The 13,906-nt window shown below is 51.1% G+C and overlaps 3 protein-coding genes across 3 annotated transcripts; 1 reads left to right on the top strand and 2 right to left on the bottom strand.

Moving 5' to 3' along the window:
• Window positions 1-559: 559 nt before the first annotated feature.
• TGME49_225060 (nucleoredoxin family protein) lies at window positions 560-6,716 on the bottom strand. Its single transcript, XM_002366138.2, has 8 exons — window positions 5,707-6,716; window positions 5,069-5,147; window positions 4,549-4,633; window positions 3,799-3,908; window positions 3,132-3,292; window positions 2,541-2,610; window positions 2,078-2,179; window positions 560-1,618 (listed from the first exon to the last, which is right to left on the bottom strand). Exons 1-8 carry the CDS (start codon window positions 6,303-6,305, stop codon window positions 1,574-1,576), a joined length of 1,251 nt encoding a protein of 416 aa, XP_002366179.1. The 5' UTR covers window positions 6,306-6,716; the 3' UTR covers window positions 560-1,573.
• Window positions 6,717-8,096: 1,380 nt separating this feature from the next.
• Window positions 8,097-11,822, top strand: TGME49_225070 (hypothetical protein). The gene is made up of 3 exons (XM_002366139.2): window positions 8,097-9,153; window positions 9,985-10,254; window positions 10,839-11,822. The coding sequence occupies exons 1-3, from the start codon at window positions 8,709-8,711 to the stop codon at window positions 11,492-11,494; spliced, it is 1,371 nt and encodes a 456-aa protein (XP_002366180.1). The 5' UTR covers window positions 8,097-8,708; the 3' UTR covers window positions 11,495-11,822.
• Window positions 11,303-13,871, bottom strand: RPS18 (ribosomal protein RPS18). The gene is made up of 2 exons (XM_002366140.2): window positions 13,282-13,871; window positions 11,303-12,503 (listed from the first exon to the last, which is right to left on the bottom strand). Exons 1-2 carry the CDS (start codon window positions 13,483-13,485, stop codon window positions 12,237-12,239), a joined length of 471 nt encoding a protein of 156 aa, XP_002366181.1. The 5' UTR covers window positions 13,486-13,871; the 3' UTR covers window positions 11,303-12,236.
• Window positions 13,872-13,906: the final 35 nt, after the last annotated feature.

Genomic DNA, 13,906 nt, shown 5'->3' with positions numbered 1-13,906 from the left:
CGCAGTTTTGGATTTCTACACGTACAAACTAGACCAACTGCACCGTCACAAGAGATATCTGTATATACAAATATATATGCATATATATATATATAGATAGATATCTACATATATATATACGAATATATATATATATATATACAGACACCTGTATTTGGCGTTTGTGTCTGTTTTTATTTCCCGGGTAGCTATTTACGGTAGATAAAAGGAGAGCTGCTACCGGAGTCTTCTTCGAGTCTTGACCGCTCGAGAGGACGTTCCTGCCAAGTTGTTTCTGGATTTTTCTGTTCGGAGAAGCGAAACGCGCCACTGAGGGGCTGAAACTTTGAGTCCTGGTGTGCCAACTGCGTGTCTTCTGTTTGCTTTTCACGCCTTCTCTGGAGTGTCTCCGCAAAAAGATTCTGTTTCGTGTACATCGCTTCACTGGAATCAGGGTTGTGTTCTGTGCGAACTGCTCTTTGTTCGTCTGCTTTCTGACGCCTCGTGCCACAAAGCGGATTTCTCTGCTCGCAGGCTCGAGGAATCCGCCCTCGTTGCTCTGCGGCTGCCGTGTGTTTTTGCGATCACGTTCTCAAATTGGAAACGAGGTGCACCGCAGGTCGCACAGCAGTCCGCGAGTTCTCACAAATGCACATGAGCAGGCGCGTGAGCCCATTTTTCCAGTTTGTCGAGTTTCGCCTAGGTTGCACCGGCCGTGTTGAAACTTGTGTCTCCCAGATTCGCATTTCTAGTTCCCTAAGTTTTCTGCATGCACATTTGCTTTTGGTGTGAACTCGAGAGAGCTTTTCTCTCGGCGCCTCGGACGCCACACTTGCGACCTGGAAATACAACAAGAGCCGCGCGGGGGGAGTTGACTCGCTTCACAATTGCGCGGGGGGGGGGTGCCTCATGTGGAACTTTCAGGGTGCTGAAGCGGCGAGGCAAGCGAATTTTCCGCCTTCGTTCTGTCCTGCAGTTCGCTCGAAATCGCTGCTTTCCTCAGGCTCCCCCAGACAAAAAAGGAACGGCGAAATGAGAGACCCTCATCTCCTGGACGCAGACGCCTTTGGTGTCTCTGTGTTTCCTTTCTACTTTCCACGACTTCCCTAGCGTGCCGAGCTTGAAGCGACGCGGAGAAACGCCGCGAGTCGGCTCTCACGAAACTCGAGAAAGCCTCGTCCCGCGATCTCGGTCGTGTTCTTTTTTCACTCGTTTCTGTCCGTTTCCATCTCGGGAGTCTTCAGCAGACTGCCCTCGCTCTGGGCTCTTCACTCGAGCAGAAAAGTCGAGAAACAGCCGTCTTTGTTCTCCGCTGTTTTCTTACGAGCGAACGCAGACATGTCTCTGTGAAGTGTTCTTCTTCCTCTCACGCCTCTGCACCTTGCAACGCCTGACGAAGTAGTTGTTTCCGTGCTGCTCAAGAGAGGCAGACGCTCGCGCTTCCCTACACAGGGTTGTTGCAAAGGAGAAGATCTCTTCTGTTCGTCCTTCCCCACTCTCTCTTGCACCTTTGCAGAAGAAAAGTCCCGAATCTTTCTTCTCCGCCTCCAGGAGACAGAGGTGACGGCAGAGGCTCTTCGAGGGAAGAAGCTGCTCAAGACAAGCTCATCATCAGAGAGCTGACGACGTCTCTGACGTCCTGCGAAGCAGCAGATCGAGACGTCAAAAGACAGCGGAGAGATGCACAGTGAACGACGGGAGATAGACCGCAAGGCAACATCGAAGAGAGACGACACAGAAACGAGACAGGAAGCCCAAGGGCATAACTGTAGAAAGGAAGACACCCTGCTCAAAAAAGCTCGCTACAGAGAGGCAGAAGCGCGAGAGAAAAATGAGAAAAACCGAAGAAAAACGACTTCTCTGGCACTTTCGCTTAACGACGATTCGGGCGTACAAAAGCAACGCTCTCCTCACAAGTCGAAAGAGCATGCGAGGGCTGAAAACTCTGTGCTTGATTCGTCTTGTGGAGGCGCCTTTGATCGTGGCTTTTCTTGGAAATGTAGAGATGGGCAGTCAGTTTTAAGAGTTTAACATTTCTGCGCGTTTTGCAGAGTTCACTGACACATCTTTTGGGGGGAGAACGGAATGAGACACTTACTCGAAGCTTTGCGGTGTCAGGACACTCGCCGCATTTGTACGCGTCGGCTGTTTCTTGAAATCCAGCGAGTTTCAAGATTTTCACGAAATTTCGATTCCCGATCTGAAATCGATCCACAGATGCAATGGAGCGCCGAAGACACAGTGGAAACACAAAAACATCAAGAAAACACTGAACCTCGGCTCCCTACGACCAGACAAAGCCTTCAGAAAGCAGTCTCGGAAAAGAGAGAGTCCGACCCCTATGCAGAAGAATCGAGTAGGGAACAGAGGAGCAACGAGGAGGTACGTCTACATGAGTTTGCGAAGAAGGACTACATTTTCCAGAGACCGACAAGACTGCTGAGGCGTGTGGCTGCTGAATGGAGGAGTCGTTTTACACACAAAAAGAGAAACACAGGCCTAGAGCAGAAAATAATGCACTCACGAAGAGAAAAAAGACGCACGTAAAAACTTGGCCTTACTCGCGCTTGAACTGAAGCGTTGCTTTTCTTCAACATCAGATACTTCGGATCTCCAGGATTGCTCAAGATGCTGAAAAGCGAAGAAGAAAAAGCTTCACGACAAATACGGAAGAAGACGAGTGAATCAAGCAAACACAATCAAGACAAGAATTTCTCTTTCTCCGCCTCAACATCCTGCTTCAGCATCTTCCCTTCCACACGGTAATTCACCTACACACACGTACACCAGTATGCTCACACACATGCATATATATATATATATGTATATATCCATATATATATATATATATATATATATATCCATATGTAGGTAAGCAAAGAGACATATATACAGGTACACACACACACATACATATGTGCACATGTTTGCCACTGTATACGCGCGCGTATCTATGACAAATGCTTGTGCTTGTCGCTCTGCGTAAAAACGCTGACGTCTACCTTTACACACATACATCTATACAGATATATAAACATGTATGTATACATGTGCATATAAATACACACATATATATACATATATATGCATATGCATATATATATATATATATATATATATATATAGCAAGTGCGAGTAGCTGTTCAGCGTACTTGTTGAGGATCTTTACTACGGTAGAGTATCCAGTGAGCTTCGCTTCCTCGCTGAGGTTTCCGTCGGAGCTGATAGCGTCGATGACTCCTTCAAGAGTCAAGCCTCTGACCTCTGCATCGACGACATCTGGCAAGGTCAGCGGAAAAGTTGCATCGAACACCTGAGAGTCGCAGAGAGGAGTCAGCGAGGCCAGCAGAGTCATGCAGAATCTTGCATTCGACAGGCAAAAAGTGCAGAACGAATATCTCCCACCACTCACAAAGGAAGACCTACGAAGACGTAAAACGGCTGCGATCATATGCATGAATAATTCTTTGAAAATTCAGTTGTCTCTCTGTGTGCCGGTGTTAGATTCATTTGCGTATAGACAACGATTTGGACGTAAGCGGCGACGCAGTCGAGATGCACAGCGACTTTTAGACAGACGCAACCAAGTCTTCAACTCGATGCGGTGAGTGCGCAGAGGCTGAGAGACAATGAGATGTTTGTGGACTGCCGAGTGGGGAAGAAAGAACGGACGAAAGGCGGCGTGTCTCCGTGAAAGTTTGCGGCTGGTGAGTCCGTAGATGCAAAGAGCGACTCAACCGGAGGCGAAAGAAACGTCGACGCCGCGCTAAACGTTTTGTTCTCGCCGCAAGAGATCGAAAAGCGTCAAGATCCGCGTACTTTTTGTCGTCCGTTTCGATCCACCAAAGCACCTTTGCTGTCAATCAGAATGAGAGTTGGAATGCCCTGGACGCTGTACGTCTGCGACAGCGAAGCCTTTCGAGCGCGATCTGCGTATGCGCATGCAGATCGAGGGACCACGAAAAAAAGTTATCTTTGAGCCCCCTGAACCATTTTCGAGATCAAACAATAATGTCTGGAAGACAAGCTAACCCACAAGCTCCCATCGTCTATCACCTTTGCAGATGCGCTTCCCACTACTTCTCACTAAGACCGGCTGCGGTGTACGTACACTCGAAGCGGGACCCGGCGCGTTTGTGTGCTCAGAGGAGAAAGGCAGAGCACACGGTTCGCGTGAGCAAAGTCCAAGGGAAAAAAGGAAGAAAGCCTTCAGAAGCCTCGAAACAAGAGAGTCACTGAAAAACTGGAGACACACGGTGAACGCAGTCCTCTCCACCAATCTGACTTTCGTCTGTCCAAACCCGTACGTATTTGTCGATCAAAAACAGCTGTCTCTCTCTGGCGACCTATCTCGACGCCCCAGACTCAACTGCTTTGTGTATGTACAAGTGCCTCTGTGTCTGCATCTCAACATGTCTACACCTCTCTCCACCGACATCAGCATGTACGCCGACCGCCGTCTCTCGTATCCTCTTATGTCTCCGCAGAGCTACGTCTTCTCGGCATCGAACTTCCTGTCGACTTGTGCTGCTATACAAGAGACTCCTGTGTGCATGCAGCAGGCAGTACCATCGAAGGGAAGAGAGAGCCAGGGCATCGACCCGAAATATTCGTCAAAAGAAGCTTTGTCGTGGTCGGAGCTGACAAAGACAACCTGCAGAAATAGGCGCACATTTCGAAAAAAAGCGCATCTTTTGCCTATGCAAGCAGGGAAATGGCGTCGACGGGGAACCCAATATGCGTGGAGACAATCACCCGACAAGGCTTGTGGCGACTGAGGTCGCATCAAGAGGAGAAGCCGTGTACAGGCACACCGGAGATCCACACGAACACAGGTTCACCGGAAAAGTCGATTTCTTCAGGAGAAAAAGTCGAAGTTACCATGCCTGCGCATCCCTGTGCCGCAGGATGAAGTGGGCAGGCCGAAGCACAGAGTCGAGACAGGGAGGACAAGCATCAAGCATGGTCAAAGGTCGTTCTCAAGGTCACTGGGGTGTATGGGCATCCACGCGTACACCAGCACCGGAACTCCGCATGTGTCTCTCTCTTTGAAGGCCAGTGGGAACTGCGAAACTTCTTTGGTCCCCACCTCGAAAGCTTTGTTCAGACTCTTCAACTCCTGATACCTCCTCGCGAGCATTGGTGTAAACTGACGGCAAGGTGGACACCTGAGAAAGGGTAAAAACACACACATAGATACATCTATGCGTATATTTCCTATATATATATATATATATATATATATGCTCTTGCGTCCAGAGTCTCTCTGCAGCGAGTTGCAGGTTCAGTCAGCCGCCAGAAGTAGCCCCTGTGAAGCGTACGCATGCAGCCGACAGAGCACCTCCCGCTTCGTTTCAATGCTGACATCTCCCAGCCCCCTTCGCTTCTTCACGCAACTCTCTCTCCACGTAGATGCCTACATGCAAACATGCATGCCCACATACGCACGCGCATGCATACATATTTACATACAGGCGGATGTGTAGGTACATATAGCTGTATACAGACAGGCGCATGCAGAGGCAGCCTGACATAGAACCTGTGTACGCAGATTTTTGCAGACCGATACGCAAACTTTTGCGAATATACGCGCGTATGGATGTGCAAGTGTCGAGGGCCTGTCGTTGTGTCGCATTTTTTCAGTCCTCAAGTGTGGAACTGTTTGCATTCGTTTGGAGTGCGAACGGGGGAGAAACTGAAGCATTTGCAGTGTCTTTCGCAACTGACCAGTGGGCGCTGAAGTAGACGCCGATGACACCCGAGTCGATCGAGGCGGTAGGTACCTGGCGGTCTCCTCTCCCGATAAGCGTCGGGCCGAGAAGTCGCTCTAGCGCCGACATGTTTGGAGGAAAGAGAAGAGAAAAGAAGCAGAAGAGACGGAGGACAGACGCAGAATGGCCAAGACGAAACAGGGGAAGCTGCGGAGAGACGGCGAGCAAGGCGGGCGGAGCGAGACAGCGCAGACCGAGACCGAGAGCTCGGTTAGTCGGTAGAGGAGGCGCTGCAGGAGATGGCGTAGAAGGGTGATTGGAGGAGAGGACAGGTAGAAGACAGAGAAACAAGGACGAGAAACAAGAAGGAAACGAGCGGGAAAGGACGACCAACACAGAGAAGGGACAGCGGCAGCTGATGGAGCGAAAAAGTGTCACAGCTATCGGTGTTGCATTCGAGAGCTGTACAAGGCAACGGAGACGAAGAAGGTTTTGGAGGCCGCTTTTCCCTCCTCCCTTTGAATTTTGCACGCTTGACAGAAATAAAACATATGCTTTCTCCCCGAGAGACGGACCTCTCGCGTGTCTTGTTGTCTTCTGCGCAGAGGTGTGCATGCTTTGAATGTCAGCAGGACACTTTCTGAGCGAAGCGCGGCTCCCAGATGTAACAAAAAACGTTCCGATTCTTTGTCCAAAAGAGGAGTCTGGACTGTAAACCGGAATTCCTCAGTGTTTTGCATGCATGTGTGGAAGCACTAATGAAGATCTGGAACGATGCGCTGGGACAGATCGGCAGTCCTCGACGGCGGGCACAGTGGATGTACAGGCGGACACAGTTCAACAAACGTGCGGATCTAGGCAGGTAACGAGCGTTTTTCCGACACAGACAAAAAAAGTGCCTTTCTCTCCGTAAAATCCGCTCCGGCTGCATGTGTCTTCTGTACAGTGTCTCCGCCGTTCCGTTCGCAAAGCCCGGCGCATTTATGCAGTTCGAAGTGAGCAGTTCTTAGATGGAATGTGATGACGCAGTGCGCGGAACCACGGCAAGGGAGTAGACCATGCGGAAACACTGTTGCCTCAAACTGAGAAACCGACTTGCAAACATTATCCCTTGTACGGACAGGTCGAGCGGTTCCTTTCTGTGGTCCCTTGCTCACGAGCGCCGCTCTCCCTGTACCGGGAGGTCTGTTGCCTCGTATCCTGGTAGTATTCTGCAAGCTCAGGTTTCTTCGAAGAAGACTACAGAGAGACACCTGTGAAACTGCAGTCTCTGAGGAAGCGTGTGTGACACTACGAAAGGGGCGCCGCGATGCGAAACGAAAGCGATCACTTGGATATCCCTATCTCATGACTGGAGTCACACTCAGTAGCGTGGACACTATAGTGTCTCTGTTTATTCGATTCGAGTTACACAGTTCCTGATGATGAGGGCTGATCACTGGTGCAAAGACAACATCGACTTAAAATGCGATAAAAACAGCGCATGGTTGAGCGATGATCTTTACGTTTGTAGTGATGCAATGTGCGCCACAGCCTTAGCGCCACGAAAAGCCGCTACAGTCGTGTGGATTACTACACAGAACGTCGGTGGGAGCGCTTTCGAGTGGCTCGATCCGTTCTAAGTTTCCTTGAAAGGCAGTTGGACACATAGAATCCAGTCGAGGATCTATAGAGTCCCTTCCTTTGACGGAGCTCGTGGTTAGTCGCTTCTCAGCCAGAAGAGTGGCTGTACGGCTTTCCTGTCTAACGAACTCAGCAGAACCCCTCGAAAAGAAAGGGTCGTTTTCGTTCGTTTGAACGGTACGACAGTTTACCTCCCATTCGTCGAGCTGACTATGCAACGGACTTGGCTTCCTCACGCCCGCACGAGCCGGGTGCCTCGGCTGTTCTGTGACGCATGTTGCCTCGTTCCGATTTTGACACCCTTGTCATCTTTGTCCTTAATGGATCTGTTCATTCTGACGTGTGCCAGCAACCCAGAAACTCTCACGTTCCTTACTTCCTTTCAGTATCCAGCCAGATGCACGCCTGCCCCTCACTTTGAGTGGCTTTTTCTCGCGCGTGGTACGCCACGTAGAAAAACGCCTGCAAAAACGGACTTCCTCGAGTTTTTTGTAGACTTGACATTTTGTTCACTTTCTGCCCCCATTCTTATCACTCCTCGGCAGTGAAAATGTAGAAAACACACCTTCTGATCGCACATATTGTTCCCCTTTTACGTTCAAAATGGGCATCGTGTGCCGTTTTCTGCGGCATCGATCGCCTGCTTGCTGCTGTAAATTTTAGTCGCAAAGCAGCCCCCGAACCTGCTTTTTATGTTTTCACTTCAGTCCCGTTGCCAGTTCCCGTTCCATCAAGGAACTACCCGTTACGGAGGCAGCGGCTCTCCGAACAAAGTCGTTTTTTGTCCGCTGTAAGGATGTGCAGCGTAGAACACAGACGTTTTCGTTGTTTATGGCAACTTCCAGTTGCATTCACGTTCCCAGCGTCTATAGCGGAGGGTGTCTGCTTTTTCGTCTTTGTTCGTACGAGCGAGAGCCTATTCTAAAGACGTTCTCGGTAGATTCTCCTAAGGCAGACGTGTTTGTCGCGTCTAGAGAACCACGCGTCAAAGAGGCAATTTAGAAGTCTTTTCTCGACGTTTGTGTGTGCTAAACCACGCCTAAAGATTCTGCTTTGTGCCTCATACGAGTAAGCATCCAAAACCATTTTCCTCGAAATCCATTAGGTCTTGAGCCATCTCAGAGCCGGTTCTTTTCAATAAGGGCTTCGATGTCATCGCTTCTCGAGGCCGTTTCGCGACTTCTTTGAACCAATTTACGGGCGAAGTAAACATTTTCATTCAAGTCTAAGCTAAACTGATGCCACAGACTCGATTCTGTGTGTCGTTTTCCGTTTTTTTGGCACGTCCCCACCGCTGTCTTGAGGTCCCCCGAGGCTCCGTTGCCTCCTCCCGATAAGTCTGCCCTCTGTAGCGCGCGGCAGTTTCTAAAATGTTTGTTTCCCTTTTGGTGGAAAATGGAGTTGTCGGAGAGTTCGACTTGTCTGTCGACAAAGAACGAGGATCTCCAATACGCCATCAAGCGCATCTTGAAGCAGCACCAGAGAGAATGCGAAGACGCAGCTGAGTTTGGGAAAGCACGCGAGGCGCAGGCGGCTCTCAACGAGTTGCAGTACCGATGTGAATTTGAGAGTCTTTGTCGCCTTTTTTGCCATCAGTACCAGCAGCTCTCTAATGCCGACGAAGCGTACAGAAACCAGCTTCAGGCACTCGAGACACAGTGGAAAACGGTACAACTTCCAGCGCTCGTTGACAGAATTCGAAAGTGGAAGTCGCAGCTGCAGGCCAGACAAAGCGCAGAACTCCAGAGCTTCTCGTGGCAAGAAGCCGGCGAAGACAGCAAGTCAAAACCGAAGTTCAAGAAGGAGGCGTTCGACCTGCAAAAGAAAATGCAGTACCTCGGTCAGGAAACGCACACGCTATTCCGACTCGAGAGTGTTCGTAGATCAGGCAGGAAGCTAAGCTAACAGATCGACTGTTTTGGTTCAGTGAGGCCAAGTCAGAATGCGTATCGCTCTTTTGCATGAGGAGTAGATCTGGTAGAAACGCCGACGTCCGTGTTCCAACAAAACGTTTTGTTTCTACGAGATGCTGGTTCCGATGCTGTACCTTACACGACACAAAATTGATCCTTCGATGCTGTAGTGCAGTCTAAGACAGAAAAGGAAATGTGTCCTCGGTGGCTGAAGTACGTTTGACACTTTGCTTCCTTCTCTGGACTCTCTTGAGAAAGTAGTGTGGAGTCAGATGAGTGTGCTCCAAGTCGCCGGATAGCCAGGAATTAGGGAACCCTGTTTCGAATCCTTTTTTCACCATCACTAACAGAGTTTCTAGCACCTTTCTCAGCCAACTAACTGCTTTGTTGAGCACACGAAATGCGTGACACAGAACGCAACGTTTATTGAGATACCGGAGTAGTCTTGTGCAGAAGCGATGTATGCGGCTGTAGGCGCGAGTTCATCTACGTAGCCTTACACATTGGCAACAGTGATGTGTCCATGATACAGATGAATGGTAATTCTAGAGTGTCACGTACGACACTTCAAAAAGCAAGAATGCTCCTTCCGTCATTCGTTGATTGCGTTTACCACGAGTAATTAGAACAGAATCTCGACATCTGCCTTCTGCCCCTGGAGGTCTGGTATGTTCCGTACAGTTGGAGAAAAAAGGGATGTTAGAGGCACAGACGAGCGAATAAATGAGGGTGGAAGCAAGGTCATTTATGTTTTCTAGGCCACCAAGGACGCTACGATGAAGCCGAGGAACTGCAGAGACGCCTCGAAGCTCAGCAGCGCTTGGATGCTCAGGAACATGAAGCATCACGACAAGCCCGTCGAGAGCGACAAGCGGCAAGGCTGACAGAAACACACGAAGCGGAGCGCGCTGCTTTTGAAAGCAAAGTCGAACGTTTAACAGAGTACTACAACCGGCAAAACGCCGCGATGGTCGACACTCTCCGGAGGAAACACCAGGGACTCCGAAAAAGTATCACACACGTTCAAGGTGGGCATACGCAACAAGTCAAGTGCTTCTCTATGATCATGGGCTGTCAAATCCCTGTCATTTTCTTATGAATAGACTGCTGCGTTCCTTCTTCTCCGTGAGCATATGTATAGATATTTGGTTGTACACAGGTGAACATGCGTGTGGAAACACACAAGTGTATGCAAAGGTGTGCCGAGTGTCTATGCATGCCAATATGCTTATGGTTATTATGATGGTGTGCGAACTCCGCAGAATATTCGTATCGTGAGGCCGACGTTTTTCCGCATTCGCCTACACAACTTGTATTCTCTAGCTTTTCGTTTCCGACGGCCTTTCGTCTGCGTTCCATCGAAAACGGAACCTGACAATTTGCGATCCTGAAAGGGTACCCGTTGAACAGAAGAATTCCGATCGTTTTCCCGTGTTTTTTCCCGTTCCTCGTCCTTTTTTCACCGCCTGTCTTTGCTTTCGAACTCCTGGAAAATACTCGTATCAATCAAAGAAAACAGCCAGAGTAAGTGACAATCAGATCATTCGAGGCCAGTGCCTCGCGTTCTGGGGGTTCTGCACACCATACACCATTTTTCTGCGTTTCGCGTTAGGTCTGGAGCTGCAGAAGGCCTTGCATGCACTGAAGTGTCTGAAGCCCGACGAAGGCGTTTGCCTCGTGTGCTCCGCGGTCTCCACGCACATGCGGCAACTTGGAAAAACTCGCTGTGAGACCGATGAGGCTCCAGAAAGCCACCAGACACTGCCTCTGTTACCACAGGAACTGTCTCTAGCTGTTTCCTCGAACAGAAGGGAGTCGCTCGGAGCCCGACGCTCTCAGGCATCGCCGCGGCCGTCGGCCTCGTCTCTTACTGGGAGAGCCGAGAGACCTCACAAGCAGCAGAGCACCTGTTCACTTTCTGTCCTGGACAGAATGGCGCCTCTGTCGCTCACAAACTACTGCAGAAGTGCGCGCGAAACGAGTCAGACAACTCCGAAAACTCGTCGCTCCTTTATGACCGGCAAGTCGTTCCAGATCTTGATGGCGCGGCGCACAGCGCGAGAACACGAGAAGAAAACGCCACCTGTGGGCGGGAGAAAGGGGACTGTTTCGGTGTCTGCTCGAGGGAAGAGCGAGGTGGAGGTTGGGCGTCGCAGGAAAAAAATCTCGGCTGCGGGAGACGCGCTCCACAGAGAAATCCTAAACTGCTGGAAAGAAGCGGCAGAAAAAGTCATAAAAGACCGAAATTCCGTCTCTCCCCTACGATGAGGCAACGCATCTGTGCGTTCACAGCCTTGTGCTTGACTACGAGTGGAAACCCCTGCTATACGGACTCAGATCACGATGTTCACACTTCAGGGATCGTTCCAGAGTCTCGACTGCCTCGTAGCCACCTACGCAACAGTCCCATTTGGCGTTTGCTGTGTTAACGGAATGGACTCCTCCGGTAATTTCTGAAGATCTTTAGCAGCTCACTGTCCATCGCACATGCGCAGTCTAGGTTCCGCTTTTCGTGAGCTGATGTGTGTCTGGGTCTGAAGTTCCTGCGGTGTATATCTATGAAGACACACAAAGTAGGATGGTACAAGAGCCTTTCCAGAGTTTCCCCTACACCCTCTCGAGTGTGTGATTTGCTTCGTGACCATCCACGCGGAATCGCAACAAAGGCGCCGACCTCCCATGTGTGTCGGGTTTCTGGTGTCGCGGGCGGGGTAATGCATACGAGCACTTTCCGGTTTCTCTAGGTGAAAGAATTTCAAGTCTTCAGTGCGCCACAGTTTTTCCCTGGTCTCTCGGAGCCCCTCGCCTCCGCCTCTGTTCGTCCCGTCCACACTTGGAAAAGAGTGTAGTCTATCTAACCTACGGTTCACGCATGTTGCCGCAGCCGCGCCACCCCGAGGCACAGACTCACTGCAAAGCACGAGAGAGCGCCGCTTCTCTCCCACAGGACAGACGCTGACACACCGAAAGAACACAGAAAAACCACGAGGGCACACCTAGCAAAAAACGTCTAGCAACCCTTCTTCTTCGCGACACCAACGGTGCGGCCATGGCGGCCAGTCGTCTTGGTGTGCTGACCGCGGACCTTGAGTCCCCAGTAGTGACGCAGACCTCTGTGGAGCCTCATCTTCTTCAGGCGCTCCAGATCCTCTCTCCACACTGTGTCCAAACCGTTCGCAACTACATGCTTGTGCTTGCCGTCTTTAACGTCCTTCTGTCTGTTGAGGAACCACGTCGGGATCTTGAATTGCTGCGGAGTCGAGGCGATAGCAACGACCTGGAGGACATGCGACACACAAAGGCGACAGCTGGACCTTTCTCCATTCGCAGAAACAACACACGGACGAATGGTAAGACGTCACGCACGCTCAAACAAGAGATGCATGCACCACCAGTCCAGACGACAGCTACACACCTGAGCGAGAACACGGCTCAGTGAAAATAACTCTGCAGAGACGGCGCACCTGGACGGTTCCAGAGTGTGGGGGAGCCTCTTCTACGGTCGCAGAAAGGAGCTGTTGCCGCATGAGGGAGCGACACCAAAGAGAACTGACAGGAACTGGGCTACCATCCCACGGGCTGAGCACGAGGTCAGCACCGCCTCTCCAGTGTATATGGAATCGAGAACCAAAACGCTTCGGGGATCCACCGACTTCCACCTCAACACCGACATGCGTGGAACCTCAATTACTCACCACGTCAACGAGCCCACCCGCGGTTTCTCGAACTTTGCCGCAAGTTGCGAGAGAGCATGCAGAACCGGCACACTTTGCTACGGGCGGAGACCTAGCTTGGATACACTCTGCCCTAGTTGCTCGAACACTCGGTTTCCCCGCCTAGTTCCACAAACAGGACCTCTTTACACAATGAACACAGCGGGCGCCGAAAATCTACAAAAAGGCTCTCGGTTTGTTTGCCCGCCCACTGCGCCCCCGCCCCGCGGGTGTCTGCCGCGGCCGGCCGGCGCACACTTTCCACCTTCCCTAAGGAGCGTGGACTCTCCAAGCGTCTGCGGATTCTTTTCAGATTTCCCTTCTTTTCTGAGCGCCACTCACTTTGCTGATTTCGTCGGCCGTGAGCTCGCCCGCTCTCTTGTTGGTGTCGATGTCTGCCTTCTTGCAGATAAGGTTCGACACGCGACGCCCGATACCGCGGATGGCGGTGAGCGCAACGACAACCTTCTCGCGTCCGTCAACGTTAGTGTTGAGGATACGGAGAATGTGCTGGAAGTCTTGGTTGTTGGAGACTTGGATCGACATTTTGGAGAACGCGAGGTCGGTTGCCCACACGGCGATTTCAGGCGCCCAGTACAGGCTCGGCGCTCCCCACGGAAGAGGCGTCAGAAAGCAGAAAACATGGACCAGGTCCGACAGACAATGAAACCTCGTGCAACTCGAATCTCCAAACAACCAGCGAATGGCCGCTCTGTTTCCTTCCGGACGCGCGAATCCGCCAGAGACGTTGTCGCCACACGGCTGCCGTGGAAAGATGCGTTGGGGGACTTTTTTCCCCCGGCGCGCATGCGCCAGTCTGAAGCGAAAAGACGCGAGCTGTTTTTAGCCGACATGCGGGCAAACCTGCGTCCCACACCGCAGCTGTGGGGGGGTCGCGCTCACCGCGCGAAGATGCATGCAGAGAAAACGGCGAGTCACGAAAATGCAAGCGTGGAGGATCTCCTGC

The sequence above is a fragment of the Toxoplasma gondii genome, chromosome X, assembly GCF_000006565.2.
Source record: "Toxoplasma gondii ME49 chromosome X, whole genome shotgun sequence".
Taxonomy (NCBI): domain Eukaryota; phylum Apicomplexa; class Conoidasida; order Eucoccidiorida; family Sarcocystidae; genus Toxoplasma; species Toxoplasma gondii.
The sequence above is the reverse complement of the archived record's forward strand: the minus strand, read 5'-3'. Positions and strand labels throughout refer to the sequence as shown.

Excerpts from the sequence above, each read along its gene's own strand:
- TGME49_225060 (XM_002366138.2), bottom strand. The coding sequence starts at position 6,305 with ATGCACACCTCTGCGCAGAAGACAACAAGACACGCGAGAGGTCCGTCT. Across the intron at positions 5,148-5,706 it reads GTCTACTTCAGCGCCCACTG|GTGTCCACCTTGCCGTCAGT; the intron begins GTCAGTTGCGAA and ends ACCCTTTCTCAG. Across the intron at positions 2,180-2,540 it reads ACGCTTCAGTTCAAGCGCGA|ATCGGGAATCGAAATTTCGT; the intron begins GTAAGGCCAAGT and ends GATCGATTTCAG.
- TGME49_225070 (XM_002366139.2), top strand. The coding sequence starts at position 8,709 with ATGGAGTTGTCGGAGAGTTCGACTTGTCTGTCGACAAAGAACGAGGAT. Across the intron at positions 9,154-9,984 it reads AAAGAAAATGCAGTACCTCG|GCCACCAAGGACGCTACGAT; the intron begins GTCAGGAAACGC and ends TATGTTTTCTAG. Across the intron at positions 10,255-10,838 it reads AAGTATCACACACGTTCAAG|GTCTGGAGCTGCAGAAGGCC; the intron begins GTGGGCATACGC and ends GTTTCGCGTTAG.
- RPS18 (XM_002366140.2), bottom strand. The coding sequence starts at position 13,485 with ATGTCGATCCAAGTCTCCAACAACCAAGACTTCCAGCACATTCTCCGT. Across the intron at positions 12,504-13,281 it reads CGGCCGACGAAATCAGCAAA|GTCGTTGCTATCGCCTCGAC; the intron begins GTGAGTGGCGCT and ends CATGTCCTCCAG.